The sequence below is a fragment of the Suncus etruscus genome, chromosome 7 (assembly GCF_024139225.1).
Source record: "Suncus etruscus isolate mSunEtr1 chromosome 7, mSunEtr1.pri.cur, whole genome shotgun sequence".
Classification (NCBI taxonomy): Eukaryota; Metazoa; Chordata; class Mammalia; order Eulipotyphla; family Soricidae; genus Suncus; species Suncus etruscus.
The window spans coordinates 52,210,036-52,225,335 of record NC_064854.1 but is presented as its reverse complement, the minus strand read 5'-3'; the positions used below and the strand labels follow the sequence as shown (position 1 = coordinate 52,225,335).

General features: G+C 43.8%; 1 protein-coding gene across 1 annotated transcript in view; it reads left to right on the top strand.

The window, feature by feature from the left end:
- The window catches only part of HMCN1 (hemicentin 1), a 414,107-nt gene that overhangs the window by 263,087 nt on the left and 135,720 nt on the right, over positions 1–15,300 (top strand). Inside the window, 5 exon segments of the mRNA XM_049777571.1 lie at positions 2,852–2,953; positions 6,363–6,539; positions 7,872–8,023; positions 8,409–8,532; positions 13,935–14,110. Coding sequence (XP_049633528.1) covers positions 2,852–2,953; positions 6,363–6,539; positions 7,872–8,023; positions 8,409–8,532; positions 13,935–14,110 — 731 coding nt within the window.

The window sequence follows — 15,300 nt, the reverse complement described above, 5'->3', positions numbered from 1 at the left end:
CCCTGAGCGTCAAACAGGTGTGGCCCAAAAACCAAAAAAAACAAAACAAAACAAAACAAAAAAAAAACAAAAAAAACAAAATACTGTTGGTGTGGAGAGATGATGCTGGGGTGTTGGATTACTGGCCCTACCCTAATTAATATTCAGACTCCACCCTAGCTAGGGTGTGACCTGGTGATGGGATTATGGGATTATTCCCTCTTTGGTATTTCTCCCACCCTAGGATGTGGCCTGGTTCTTATCTATAAAAACAGGGGTCTGAGGAAGGCAGGTGCTCATTCTTTGGGCCTCTTCCACTAAGCTGCTTTTCTTCATAGGCTCAGAGTGCTATATTTCCTGAACCCATTCTTGTACCTTCTCACTGTGCAGGTTATTTCCTGCATCAGCGTTTGCTTTCAGACTTGTGTCTCACCAGATCCTCTTTTAGGAGCCCTGGATTCTGCTAGCACAGGGGTAGCACTGGTTTTGCACTTACCTGTCCATGTTTCAATTCCCATTTCCACCCAAGTATCCCCCTATGACTCTAGTAGTCCCTGACACCACAGGGTCTAGGCAATGGATGTCTCTGGTCCCAACATCAAACCCCCACTTGCTTGGTCAAGTCTCACCAGGAGTGAACATTTTTGGGGTCACCCCCACTCCCCAAATCAATGTTTACTTTCATAGCTCATTGAACAAGACTATAAACCCACTTACATGCAGACTTAATTTCACACGCAGCTCTCATAATTTTTCTTCCTCTTTCTCCTTTTCTTCCTTTCTCTGCTTTTACTGAATTCATCACTTCCTGCTTGACTGTACGCAGGTGAGATCAGATGATCCAATAATGCATGGAGTGAGTTAAACTGAGCAATTCTTTATGTGGGATTTTGGGGAAAATGTTCCATCCTAATTTCTCTTAGTAGCATCTTCTCGGAATAAGACAGGCTTCAGCTTTTGCTATGTCTTCCCTATCGTCTTTCCTACATCTTCTGAGAAGGTGTTGAAAGCTCAAGGCAGAATTGTTCCACATTATAATGCCTTTAACTCTGTTTCTCTCGCACACTTTGAGTTCCAACTTGCTATATCCATGCAGTGGTGGAATAGCACTGCCAGTGTTTGTTTTAAGTTGAAAATGTTCTTTTAGAGGATTAACCCCTGAGCACTGCTGGGTGTGACCCCCTCATAAAAAGGGAAAATGTTTTTTTGGGACATGTGCTCAAAGGTACATGCCTGTTCTTTTTTTTTTTTTTTTTTTTTTTTGGTTTTTTGGGCCACACCCGGTAACGCTCAGGGTTTACTCCTGGCTATGCGCTCAGAAGTTGCTCCTGGCTTGGGGGACCATATGGGACACCGGGGGATCGAACCGCGGTCCGTCCAAGGCTAGCGCAGGCAAGGCAGGCACCTTACCTTCAGCGCCACCGCCCGGCCCTACATGCCTGTTCTTGAGGCTGCCACTTTGCATACTGTAGCCCCACATTTGATTCCTGGAACTACATAGAAACACCCCCCCCCCCCAGGTAGTGCCAGGAGAAGTACCCAACCACAGAACCAGGAGTAACCCCAGGGCACCTTGGGATGATCCAAAACCAAACAAGAAGAGAGAGAGAGAGAGAGAGAGAGAGAGAGAGAGAGAGAGAGAGAGAGAGAGAGAGAGAGAGAGAGAGAGATGTACTTTCCTATTACGTTACTAACAACTTATGCTACTAACACTTTAGAGAAATGTACTTTCCTCTTATGTTATTAACAACTTTATATCAAATTTTATATCAATTACAACCTTATAGCAATGGAATAACTGATTCTAATTTTGTTATAGGTGTTTTGTTTTTTATTGGGTCATGCTCAGGGCTGACTCCTGTTTCTGCACTGTTGGTGGGGTTCAGGGCACCAAAGGAGGTAATGAGGGATCAAACCTGTTTGCCTCATGCCAGGCAAGTACTCTACCTATATGTAATGCTATCTGTCCTGATTTTTCTAAAGGTTGTTAATAGTGTTGGACAAAGACAAACTTAGGTAGTTGGAGCTAATTTTCTGAGAGAGTTCAAATGAGATAACTGCTTGGAAAAATAAATTCAGCTCAGACCAATCAGTCATTCATGGGAATTAACAAATGTTAATGTTCTCCTTTACCATTTTGTCCTAAGGATTTTCCTACCTGGAAATTTCTGAAGAAAGCAGGATAGAAAATGACTGAAATGATGCTAAGTGCTTCCTCCTGGCTCTGTGCTCATGGATCATTTCTAGTGAGCTCAGGGCACCATATGGAATGCCGAGGGCCAAATCTGAGTCGGTAGCATGCAAAGCAACCATCCTTCTTGCTGCACTACCTTTCTAAACCCATAGTTTTTTTGGGGTACCATACCCAGTGATGCTCAAGGGTTACTCTTAGCTCTGTACTCAGGGATCATTCCTGCCCAGGGGACCATATGGGATGTCAGGGATTGAACTAGGTGTAACCTTGTGCAAGGCCAGTGCCCACTCCACTGTGCTTGCTCTGGTTTCGATGGGAGAACTTTAGAAAGCCTGTGTTTCAGGATGATTTAACAGAGTACTTATGGGGCCGGAGAGATAGCATGGAGGTAAAGTGTTTGCTTTTCATGCAGAAGGTCGGTGGTTCGAATCCCAGCATCTCATATGGTCCCCTGTGCCTGCCAGGGGCGATTTCTGAGCATAGAGCCAGGAGTAAACCCTGAGTGCTGCCGGGTGTGACCCCTCCCCCCCCCCCAAAAAAAAAACAGAGTACTTAGCTTTCATGCGAAGCCTGTCAGATCCTGTATGGAAGGAACTGAGGCCAACCTCATTTCCACTGCATAGGCAGCTCCAAGGTTCACATCTGCCCTTCTTGACTCATGCCTGTGTCTGCCCCCAGAGCCACCTCGTCTGGAGGATGCAGGGAAGATGCTGAACGAGACCGTTGTAGAGAACAGCCCAGTCCAGCTGGAGTGCAGGGCTGCCGGGAGTCCCCCGCCAGGTATGGGTCTTATGAATTTTGCAACGTGGGAACATCTGTCGGATTTCTGGGAATAGCTGCTGAGAGGCGTTGTATAGAACTTCCTAAGAAAGGGAAGATTTAAGGACATAGTTCAAGGGCCAAGAAAGATTGTGCTTGGCGAATGGCATTTTGAATGACCCTTGCCTTTCATTTTCCCATGTAAACAAAGTTGAATTTGTGCTCTTTTTGTTGTTTCCTTGATCCTACTGGGCCCATAAGTTTCGCTGTGATATTTGATATGTTGAAATATTCAATATTTGCATTATTTACCTTGGCATAGGTATGTATGTTTAGTATAAATCAAGTAATTTTACAAAACAGTCATGTGGCTTAGACTATAATTTTGTACTTTATTCTCATCACTGTAATTTTTCTTCAGGGGGCATACCTGGCAATCCCTAAGTGTTGAGCCAGGGCTGACTTCTGGCTCTACACTCAGGGATAATTCCTTGTTGTACTTGGGGGACCATGTGGGGTGCTAGGGATGGAACCTGGTTCAGTAATGTGCAAGGCAAGTACCTTACTCATTCATTATACAATCTCTTCAGCCTCTAGTTTCATCACTGTGAATTAATATAATTCAGTGATGCACATTTTTGTGGCTAAAATCCTGTATAACATTTGATATTGATTAGGTGGTCTTATAGATAGAAAAATACATGGAAAAGAAATAAATAAATTGGCCAGATAGATGGTCCAGAAGTTAAAGCACTTTACCTACACAGTAACTAAACCTGGTTTGACTCCCCAGAACTACATATGGCCCCGAAATCCTGCCAGTAATGATCCCCAAGCACAGAGCCAGGAGTCAGCCCATAGCTGTTCTTCCCACTAAATAAATTAGTAAACACATAAAAATATAATTGATTTAAAGTTTGCTTTCCAATGACATTAATGCATTGATATAGAGATAATATATTTTTTTTCTCTAAATTTGTTTTCAATGGTCTTACTTTGACAATGCTGTCTCTGTATTCCTGTTTTCCTTAGGATTTCCACCTCATATAATCCACCCTTAAATCATATTTAAACTTGAATGACAAGCAGGGCCAGAGAGATAGCGCAGAGGGTAGGGCACTTACTTTATGCACAGTTGACCTAAATTCATCTCCAGTGTCCCATTAGGTCTCCTGAGCCTTTCAAGGGTACCCCAGAGCACTGCCAGGTGTGTTCCGCAAACATACAAAACAATAAAATTTATTTTCAAGCTAAGCATGAAAATAAAAGACGTGTGTGTATTGAGCTCTTTTTTTTTTGAATATTTAATTTTTTTTAAATTTTTTTATTTTGAATTATGGGAACAAAAGATGCAAAGAAAGAGGACAAGGTAAAGTTACAGTGGAAGGACAATCAGCCATAACATAATTCTCAGAAGTCCCTTTGCTGATATCTTAACTTTGAACTTTCAGCCAAAGAAAGTTAAGATAAATAAAACAAAATCCATGTACAATTACTTTGTCCCTCAAGTCCCCAGATTGTAGCACATTATAATATTTCTTAACAGCACACAAGGCAATATAAAGCCATAAAACTTATGTAACTCCTTAAACATTAGAGGCATAGTATTTTTTACATTTCCATGTACATGCATATTAGCTTAAGTTAACCTCAAATTTTAAGTGGGTGCATTTAACCTCAAATTTTAAGTGGGTGCATTTTAAGGATTAGAGTCAAAGGAGCACAGTAAAAACGTTGTTAGAGTGGCAATTGTTGTTTGCATAGGCCCACCAAAATATGAGAGGCATGGAAAGGAATAACCTTGGCCTAAATACAAAGAGATCTTACCCCTGAAGTTTCCTGGCATAAGACCAACTCTAGGCTTCAGGCAAGTTATCGTCCAATCCAAGACATTGTCTGTAGTTCCAACACACTTTTCACACAGTCTCTGTTGTTGGTATCATGTTTCTGTATTAAATATCCTGGAATCTGCATATCCTACATTGAAGTCATGATGTGGAGCATCTTCTTGTTTCACCTCACCATGAAAGGGCAATGCAGGAAGCCCTGTCCTGTAAGCAGGTCGTTGTTGTTAAGTCTTCTCAGTGTTAAAGGAAGTCTCTTTTGAGCAGGTCAATGTCAGAGCAGTGGTAGGGTCTTCCGTGGTAGAGGATTGCTTCCAGGTGATGTTATAGACAAACCTCACCATTAAGGGGCAATACAGCAAGCCCTGTCCAGTAAGCAGGTCATTGTTCTTGTTACATCTTCTCAGTGTTAAGAGAAGTCTCTTTTGAGTAGATCGATGTCAGAGCAGCTGTAGGGTCTTCCCTGGTAGAGGAATGCCTCCAGGTGATGTTATATACAACCTTTGATGTTTTATAGATGTCTTCTCTAGATCAGGGGTGAATGGAGAATGCCCATTCTTCTGAGGCCTGTGCCAGGTCTTTATGTCAATGTTCAGGGTGTAAGGTCTCATTGCACTACAAGATTTGTGTGTTCCCATCTCTATTAGATAAGAACTTATTGGTATGTATAGTATTTTCCCATTTTAGTGTGCCTAAGCAAACAAGAAATAAAGCCACGTGGTGCTATCAGATATATGGGGGCATAAGAACATTTCCAACAATACCCATGACTTGGTTCAAACATAAGCATTAAACTGAGGGATTCTTTCACACCAAATTTCATATTGAGCAGTTCACAAAGAGAAGACAAAAAACATGGGGGGGGGATCATCACTGTATGAGAAAATATTCAGCAAAAGTTATAGCCATCAAAGAAAACACCCATAAAATGATGAAGAGACATAAGTGTCCTTTTTATGCCTTTTAAAATAGTTGGGTGGGTGTTAACTCCAGGGCACCACTTTAATCTGTGACTTAGGACTCTACAGTACTTAAGTTAAAAGGGTAAATGAGGAGTAATGATGATAGGAGTTAAAGAGAAATGTGATCTTATGAAGGGGTATGCAAAAGGGCAGAGTATAAACTGGACATTCTGCATATATAAAAACATAATTCAATGATACTGAGTACTATTAATGTTTCATGTGCGCGTGATATTGAAAATATAGACTGGACAGAGATTACCACTGACTTCAAGAAGCTGGGAGGCCAGAGGTTCAGGGCCCCACCCAAACCCTCCCTAAGGAGCTGAATGGATAATGGGGGAAAGCCTAGGGTACCTTCGAGCTCCACCAAGGGGCCCAACTCACCAGCTTGCCCAAGCATGTGGCCCAGGGAAGCCCTGGAGATCTGGAGCAAGGTGGTAGAGGGGTGCTGGGGTTACCCAAGTCCCGCACCCCCACTAGGCCTGGTTAGGAAGGCCTCCGGCATGGCGGGAGCCTGACAAACCCCCTCCTGCTAGACTCCCGGCTCCCAAGAAGGAGAGATCCCGTGTATTGAGCTCTTAACAAACATTTTTGGTGAAACTTTCCTCTTCTCCCTGACAGCAATTACGTGGTACAAGGACAATCGTCTGCTCACAGCATCACCCGGAGTCACATACTTGAGCAGGGGACAGATCCTGGTCATCGACAGGGCTCAGCTCGCTGACACGGGCATTTATAAATGTGTGGCGATCAACTCTGCAGGTGCCACCGAGCTGCTATATGACCTGCAAGTGGAAGGTGAGACACTCTCCACCCTGAAAAAGGGGCATCATGAGGTAAAATGCTCCCTGGGCTGGGCTCTAGCATGAACAGTGCACAGAGAATGGATGGTCTTACCTGTCCTGCTTGATCCAACTCTCTGGTTTTGAGCCATCAGTATCTTTAATATGGGACCGGAGCAATAGCAAAGCTGGGAGGATGTTCACCTTGTATGCAGCCAACCTGGGTTCGATCCTCGACATCCCATATGGTCCCCTAAGCCTGTCAGGAGTAATTTCTTTTCTTTTCTTTTTTTTTTTTTTTTTGTTTTGTTTTGTTTTGTTTTTGGGCCACACCCGGCGGTGCTCAGGGGTTACTCCTGGCTGTCTGCTCAGAAATAGCTCCCGGCAGGCACGGGGGACCATATGGGACACTGGGATTCGAACCAACCACCTTTGGTCCTGGATCAGCTGCTTGCAAGGCAAATGCTGCTGTGCTATCTCTCCGGGCCCGAGTAATTTCTAAGGAGTAATTTCTGTGCATTGCTGCAGAGACTTCAATGTCAATTGCCCTGCCTGAATTGTATCACAATCATCAGTATCAGTTAAAGAACTATGGGGCCTAAGCCATAGCACAGCAGGGAGAGTGATTGTTTTGCATGTGGCTGATCCCTGGATCAGCCATCCCTTGCATCTCATAAGAACCCCTAAGGCTGGGGTCAGAGAGGTGGCACTAGAGGTAAGGTGTCTGCCTTGCAAGCACTAGCCAAGGAAAGACCTCGGTTTGATCCCCCGGCGTCCCATATGGTCCCCCTAAGCCAGTGGTGATTTCTGAGCGCTTAGCCAGGAGTAACCCCTGAGCATCAAATGGGTGTGGCCTCCCCCCCCCCAAAAAAAAGAACCCTTAAGCCTGTTAGGAGTGATTTCTGAGCACAGAACTAGGAGTGATCACTGAGCACAGAGCCCTGAGCACTGCTGGGTGTGGCCCCAAACCACAACATGTTTCCAAATTGATTGTCTCTCATCACTGCTTTTAGACAAGTTTGGTAGTTAAGTTAAGTTATCATAGGACACACACACACACACACACACACACACACACACACACACACACACACACACACACACACACACACCAGTCAAAAGTCCACGCTGGTTGTTACACCTGAATTTCCTAAACACTTTCCTTTTCCTCTTCTGAAACAATGATCCTGAGGCTTGTTTCATCCTGTGGAATGATGGATGCTGTGATTAGAACCTCCTGAAGCCTGAAAGAACTTACCAAAAGGCCTCTAGGCCCTGCCATGTGATCTTTCTCATGTCCCCAGGGTACTACTCCAGAGCTCATTCTCTTGTCCTTGTCACCTTTCAGTGCCCCCATCCATCTCTGGGAGCAGCAGCGTGGTGACAGCTGTGGTCAACAATGCGGTGCGGCTGGACTGTGAAGGAAGAGGGGTCCCAGCCCCGAGTCTGACCTGGTTGAAAGATGGAAGCCCCGTCTCCAGCTCTGCCAGTGGAACCCAGGTACTTGCTGTCATCCGATGGTTGTTTTTTGGGTGTGAACTCCCAACCCCCCAGAAAAAAGAAAATGAGAAAGGGCTTTAACTCTTTCTCCCACTTCTCTGTGTTCTCTCATACTCTGTAAGTGCAGGTAAAACTGGCTCTTCACTTCATTCTCCAGAGATATTTACTCTGTGGGGTACCCACACACCTATCTCACCTCTCAAAATTCTCCCACAAAGGAAATGAAAGGGGCCTTGAGGATGCTTCTTCTTTGTGAAACTTCCTAATGAAAATTGTTCTCATGGCAAATGCCCATCACTCTGCCATGATCTATTGACACCTGCATTTTGAGGGGCCATGATGGTTATTCTATTTCTTAGCTTTTCTGGTCACTGCTTCCCCATAGGTTTTATCTGGGGGCCGCGTTCTTGCACTGACCAGTGCCCAGATCAGTGACACGGGCAGATATACCTGTGTGGCCGTGAATTCAGCTGGCGAGAAGCAAAGGCATATTGATCTCAAAGTCTATGGTGAGTCATTTCAATTCTGCTCCCTGCTCCAGCAGACCTGGGCTTAGGTGCTCAGATCCTCAGGGACTAACTGCATGGATGTGTAGACAAAGAACCTAAATGCTTATGACAGATTTCTTCCATTTGCCCAGTGCTGGGATATTCCCAAATTTGCAGCCAGCGCTGGAGTATTGATTCTCTAATGAGTTTTGGGACCCTCACTGTAGAGCTTTCTCATACTATGAGATATCTCGGTCAGTCTTGATTGTTTCTGCTCCAAGCCTTGATGTTACTGTGTTTTAATGATATAAATAGCATATTTGGCAATCAATCATATGGTTGTGAGTTAAAAGCCACTTGAGAAGTGAAGCTTAAATTATTTGGGAAAACAATAAGCAAATTCTTCATTTACCAGGAGGTATATTTTTCAGGTACGAAAGAGGAGGCTTATACCCAGATGTTATATTCTTTTTTTTTTTTTTTGGTTTTTGGGCCATGTCCAGTGGTGCTGCACTCAGAAATTACTCCTGGCAGGCTCAGGTGACCCTATGGGATGCTGGGGATTGAACCTGAGTCAGCCACATGCAAGGCAAATGCCTTCCCTGCTATTCTATCAATTCTACCCCGGCCCCCCGAACATAACATAATAATTCTCCTGGCCAGCTTGCTCTTTTTTGCTTCTTCCCAGCTTGTTCAGTGACCTTAGTGGGAAGGATGCTGCTTGTTCAGCCTCTGCAGGTCATTTCCTCTCATGTCTCACCTCACCTCCAAGCAATTTTCTCCCATTCAAAATCACTTGTGGATCAACTGCACTACTCTTCATGTTTTTCAAAAGCAAATGTTGCACGCATAGAGGATGAAGGTCAAGGGTTGTGAGGTTTGATCCAAAGAGCTCTGTCACTACAAGTGTCTAATGCACTAATAGTACCCACTGGGGGCTAACAGATGCTTCTCAGCTTCTTGGTGGATGTTGTTATTTCTATAGTTGCTTCTATAGTGGACAAGTATCCACATCCAATCCCAGCAGGGTGGAAAGGATAAAAGGCTTGAGCCCCAGGGAAGCTCATTTCTTCCCTTTCTCTGGTCTCTTATGTACCTTAAATAAACTAGGTTTGCTCTTCTCTGAAAGATCCCTGGAGAAGCATTGCTTGGTGGGGTCTGAGCATGGGCCATGAGCTCATGTCTCTCATCTTAAATAGGCCACAGAGAGGGTATCATTAAGTCAGCATCAAAACTCTGCCCTGAGCCCTTTCATTCCTACAGGGCTGATGTCCCCAGAAAAGCATCGAGCTGATAAGGAAGTGGGTATTTCCCTGAGTTGTAGGGATCTGTCTGCATTTCTGTGCTTTTTCATGGGCCAGTGTCCATTTGTGCCACGAAGATCACCTCCGTCATGAAGCCATGGGTCACCCCTGTGTTTGCATGTAGGAGGAGATATACATATGTGCCATGTTTGAAGTCTTGGCACCAAGCTGCCCAGAAAAATGCTATCTAAATGCTGCTTTTGCATGAAACGCTTTCCCAGTGTCTGCCTTCCAGTGTCCGCTTTGCTGTTTGTGTTATTTCTAGGCATCCTGTTTCCTTAGCTGTAGGAGTGAGGCATACAGTACAGCTGGAGCCAATTGGCTATTTACCTGCAGAGCTGATGCCCCTTCACATGTACATGGTAGTGGGTCGGAGATGGGGAAGGATGGGCAGTGACAAAACAGCTTCCTTGCATTTGCCCCAGAAATTTTATCATATTTGCTCTTCAGTAAATTCAGAGCATTTTTTTAAAAAAATTTATGTGTATTATAACAACAAGATTTCCTAAGTTTTTCATAGTCAAGTTATGTCAGTCATACAACATTCCAACACCACTCCTACCCACCACTGATGTGACCTTTCTTTCACCAAAGTCCCAGGTTTCTCTGTCACCACCCCCCAGCCTGCTCCTTTAGTGGGCACATACCAAATTTGCATCCTATTGCTTGTTCCAACAAAACTTCAGGGCATAACAAATGGAGTTATCAGAAAGTAAATCAGTGAAAATCCATTTTGCTGATGGATTGTTAATATATTTTAACGTCTGTAAATACATTTAAAAATCACTTTATACAATCTCATAGAATGTCTGTTCATATTTCTCTAGACATCTTCAACCCTGGCATCTAAACTATTTTGCATTAACCTTTATTTTGTATGTTTTATCATCAGTTAAGTCAGTGTTTTCCACCATTTCTATACTGTTGCCCCCTCTAAACTTGTTCCTTCCTGTCACCCCACTATCCTACCACCTCTTGCCGTGAGCCCCACTTAGGCAATTTTTACCTGTGGCTAAGTTGGCATATTCTGGGAACCCATAGAGGGTTGGCTGAATGGTTGAGACTCACTGGTTTATGGCATAGAAAGGAGCACATTGCTTTGGGGCTGATTTGAACATTTGCTGTATTTTTTCTTTATGCAGCTCCCAGAATATCCTCAGATAGCTCACATTCTTCAGCATCTCTGTAAATTCCTCCCTGGCCATTCTGATTTAGTAATTAAATTTAATGAGGATGAAAGAGTGAACTTACTTTCTTTTATTTATCAAAAGCCTGGCATACAGAGGGAATCACAAAGGACAGTACTTTAAGGAGAAAATAAAGCAATAGCCCAGACTTCACGGGCTTGCCTCTCCTCAAGAACCTAAGCGGGCCCTTTGTGGACATTTTAAGAGAAACAGGCCACAGTCCTCCCTAAATTCTAAAACCTAAAGCCTAGAGGATCCACAGCAAAGAAAGCCGAGTTTCCACAATGAGAATGTTCTCTTCTCAGACTAAACAAAGAGTTGGAAATAAAAGATAGGACATGGAGGGAAAAAATAGATGTGTTTTGTAATATATACTCTCTACGGTAATTAAATTTATTTTATGTTCCTGAAGAAACACATGCATCATTGTTTTTGCATTCTTTTCCTCAATTTAAAAAAACCCTGTTTCCTTTAGAGCTCAAGTCAACTTATGTAGCTTTCAAGAGGAGGAATGGAAGGAAAATATTTGGAAGAAAACAAGCACTCTGCTTGCTTGAATTGTTTGTTACTTCTCCTACCAATGGTAGAGAGCATGGGAGTCCTTTTGTAAACTATACAAGTGACTGAAGCATGTTTTTTGGTATCCAGTTATACAGTGAGCCCAAACTATCTAATGATTTCCAGGCTGTGAACTCAACTTTTCTATTAAGCACTCTACTATGCTAGAATTGGAGAAGAGAAGGGATATGGTCTCCATTACTAAATGTACCTCAGAGCCAGGAGTAACCTCCAAGCACTACCAGACATGGTCCAAACTATTCTTGAGCCTGCAAAATAAGACTAGAGAAGACTGTCTTTGAGAGAGGTCCTTGTAGGGCTGGAGCAATAATACAGCAGGGAGGACACTTACTTCCCTTACATGCAGTCAATCTAGATTCGATTTCTGCTATCCCTTATGGTCCCCAAAGCACCACCAGGAGTAATCCTGGAGTACAGAGCCAGAAGTAAGCCCTGAATATCTCTGTATATGACCCCAACTAACAAATAAACAAAAACACAAATAAGCAAACAAAAAAATAATAAATAGAGACTTCTAAGTGGGCCTATTTTGCTAATATCTAAGACAAGTTGTAGTTCTTATCTCATATGTCATATATAACTCATCTGGCATTTTCGTGCCCTATTAAGCAGTGTCCTGGGCACCGTTTGTGCAGCCAAATTCCCCCCAGGGGCACAAAGATTCTCAACACAAATGCCCTTTGCTTTCTTTCCACCCTTGCCAGGCCTTATGGCCAGGCTGTCAGATCTGTGGGTCCCTTCCTGAAGCTCCATGGTGACTACCAAAGGCCTGTCAACCCCACCCCCTTGACCCAGGGCAGAAAAGGCCTCATTTCCAGAAATAAATGCTACTGGGGTGAGGCTTTTGCATTTCTTGTCATTTTGCCTGGGAGGGCAGCCAGTTGGGAGTGTCCAGATGTCAGTCCCTGGACTGGACAAATCTTCCATCTTCCCTCCAACCTGTCGTTTTTACCAAAGTCATTGCCAAGTCCTCGGGATGCATCTGATCAAACAAGCCCCCAAGTGCAGTCCTGCAGGATTCCTTCCCCTGGGACCTTTCCAGCCTGGCTCTAGGCTGGCCTCATCTTACAAGTTCAGCTTTTGAAATCTTTGTCAGGCTAGGCCTGAGGGCAGGGCCACAGCATCCACCATGTCCAGGATGGGCCTCCAGCAGCCGAGAGAAATGCTAGTTTCATCCACCCCAAGGGAGGAGATTCCTGAAGCTTCTCCAGACACACATGTCAGCAGCTAATTGTAATTTCAAGCCAAGGAATTCTCATTTGCATCTTGTTGAAATTCCAGCTCTTCGCCTGTTCTCAGGAAATTGGGGAGAGGCTTGCAGCTGGCAGGGGCTATAGTTAATTGTTGTTTTATTTTATTTTATTTATTGTTTAGTGGGTATTGGTGCCCTGTGCTTTTCTGCCATGGAAAGAAGACAAGAGGCCAGGGAAGACTGTACAAAGGTTAGATTCAGGCCTGGCTCAGGTTTGATCCCTAGCACCCCAACAGTCCCCTGGACATCTGTGGGTGTAGCCTTGGTTGTCCCTAGCACCAGGACTCAAATAGCACCACACCATTAGGGCCTAGCATTGAACTGCAAGTACAGTTAGCTACAAAGCACTTGCCTTCTCTGTGGGCAACCCTGCTTTAATCCCCAGTAATATGTATGGTTTTCTGAGCTTCTAGAAGCAATCTGAGAGCACTGATCAAAGGACAGCTCCTGAACACTGCTGGGTCAAGCCAAGAAAAAGAAAAGGAGTATGATGAGATGGTACATTCAGGGAGTGACCTCTGAGCATCACCAGGTGTGGCCCAAAAATTAAAAAAAAAGAAAAGAAAGGAAGTGGACAAGCCTTCACATTCTGCTCTGGTGCTAGCAGTCCTGTGGAATAAAAAGAATCTCTCAGCTGACACTGCTGGCACCTTGGGGTGGGGGGACTTGGTGCTCTTTCCAACTCTTTTTAATTTCAGTGTCTATGGCTTTTGTTTTCTTTTGGAGAACAACAACAACAAAATAGAAGGATCAAAAGTGTGTTTGCTTTTCAGTCATTTTCAAACATTATCTCCCAAACGTACTATGAGTGATACTTGGCCCCTTCAAAACTGAACAGAACTTTCTAGCATCTTGTCTGGATACTAGACAGACTTCTAGTCTAAGACTTTTTTAGGTGAGCACAGGAAAGGCTTTGGTTTTGCTGGAACCCAGGGATGGATGAGTGCTTGGTTCTGAAGTGAGAGCCACAGGCTGTGAGGTGGAGGTGAGACCACCTCCTGAGAGAACTTGGGTGTTCAGTGTGTGTGTTCACTGCCAGGCCACATACACAAATGGATCACAGGTTATTGTGACCCTGAGGGAAGCCCTTTTCTTCCTTAGTGCCCCCCAACATCATGGGAGAAGAACAGAATGTATCTGTGTTGGTTGGCCAGTCCCTGAGACTTGTCTGTCAGAGTGATGCTGTGCCCCCGCCTGCTCTCTCCTGGTTCAAAGATGGCCGCCCCCTGCTGAAGAGGCAGGGCCTCAGCCTGTCTGAAAACAGAAGTGAGCTCCAGGTGAGCCCCGCTGCCTTTCTCTCTCACACTTCAGCTTCTGGCTTGGGAGGCTTGTCCTCAATTCAACTTGCCTCCATTTTACAATTTTATTGTCAAAAATTCTAGCCACCTTTTGATACCCAGCCTACAACAAGCTGTAAAGTGGGGAACCAATTACACCAGTATTCTGGGGGGTAAAGGAGGGAGATATGGGATGCATGCCGGAAACAAAGGTGGAGGGAGGACAACACTGGTGGTGGGAATGCCCCTCATTCATTGTCACTATGTACGTTAAATATTACTGTGAAAGATTTGTAATTCACTTTGGTCACAATAAAAATTAAAACAACAAAAACAAACAAACAAAAATTCTAGCCACCTTTTAGGAGGGATATTGAGCATATTTTTAAATTGGGGTTGGGGGGCAGAAAGACAATACAGGGGTTAGAGCCCTTCCTCACAAGCTACTCACCCTGATTTGAGTCCCAACATAAATATGGTCCATCTAGCATTGCCTTTATCTGTATCTTGTTATTATTGGACTCTTTTACATGTTATTTTTTATGTGCTTTTTATATTCTAGACTAGGCTAGATCAGATCAGACTTCATTTAGCTTGTGTTCTCCCTGTGGTGCCAAGTCTAGATTCTCAATAACCCTGGCCAGTCCATGAATGAGTAATGATTGTTAATTCATGTTGCAGATGAAAACATGGAAACTATTTATTGATACTCAATAATCCCAAAGCACCAAACTGGCCACTTGATTGGTAACATTTAACACTAATTATAATCCTTGGCTTGAAGAAGCTTCCAGAACCAGTCTGGAGAGAAGATGTTCAATCAGTAAAGTGGGTTGCAAGCTCATTGAACCTAATCCTGGATGCAGACAATTGTTCATTGTAAAGTCCACACAATTTCTCGGAAATTCATTGTAATTAATTGTAATTTACATCTATTTAAAACATTTTTTTAGTCACTGTGTTTTACAATACCGTTAGTGATTGGGTTCCATGCATACAATGTTCCAACATCACACCCTCTACCAGTGTTCACTACCTCCTCAGGGTCTACCTCTGAGCCTCCATTCCCACAACCATCTTTCCAATATGGCATGCTTCTTTCTGTTGACCAGATCTCAGATTCTGTTATCTTGAACCATTTATTAGCTTATTACTATAATTCTTTATATCCCACATACGAGAGATCATTC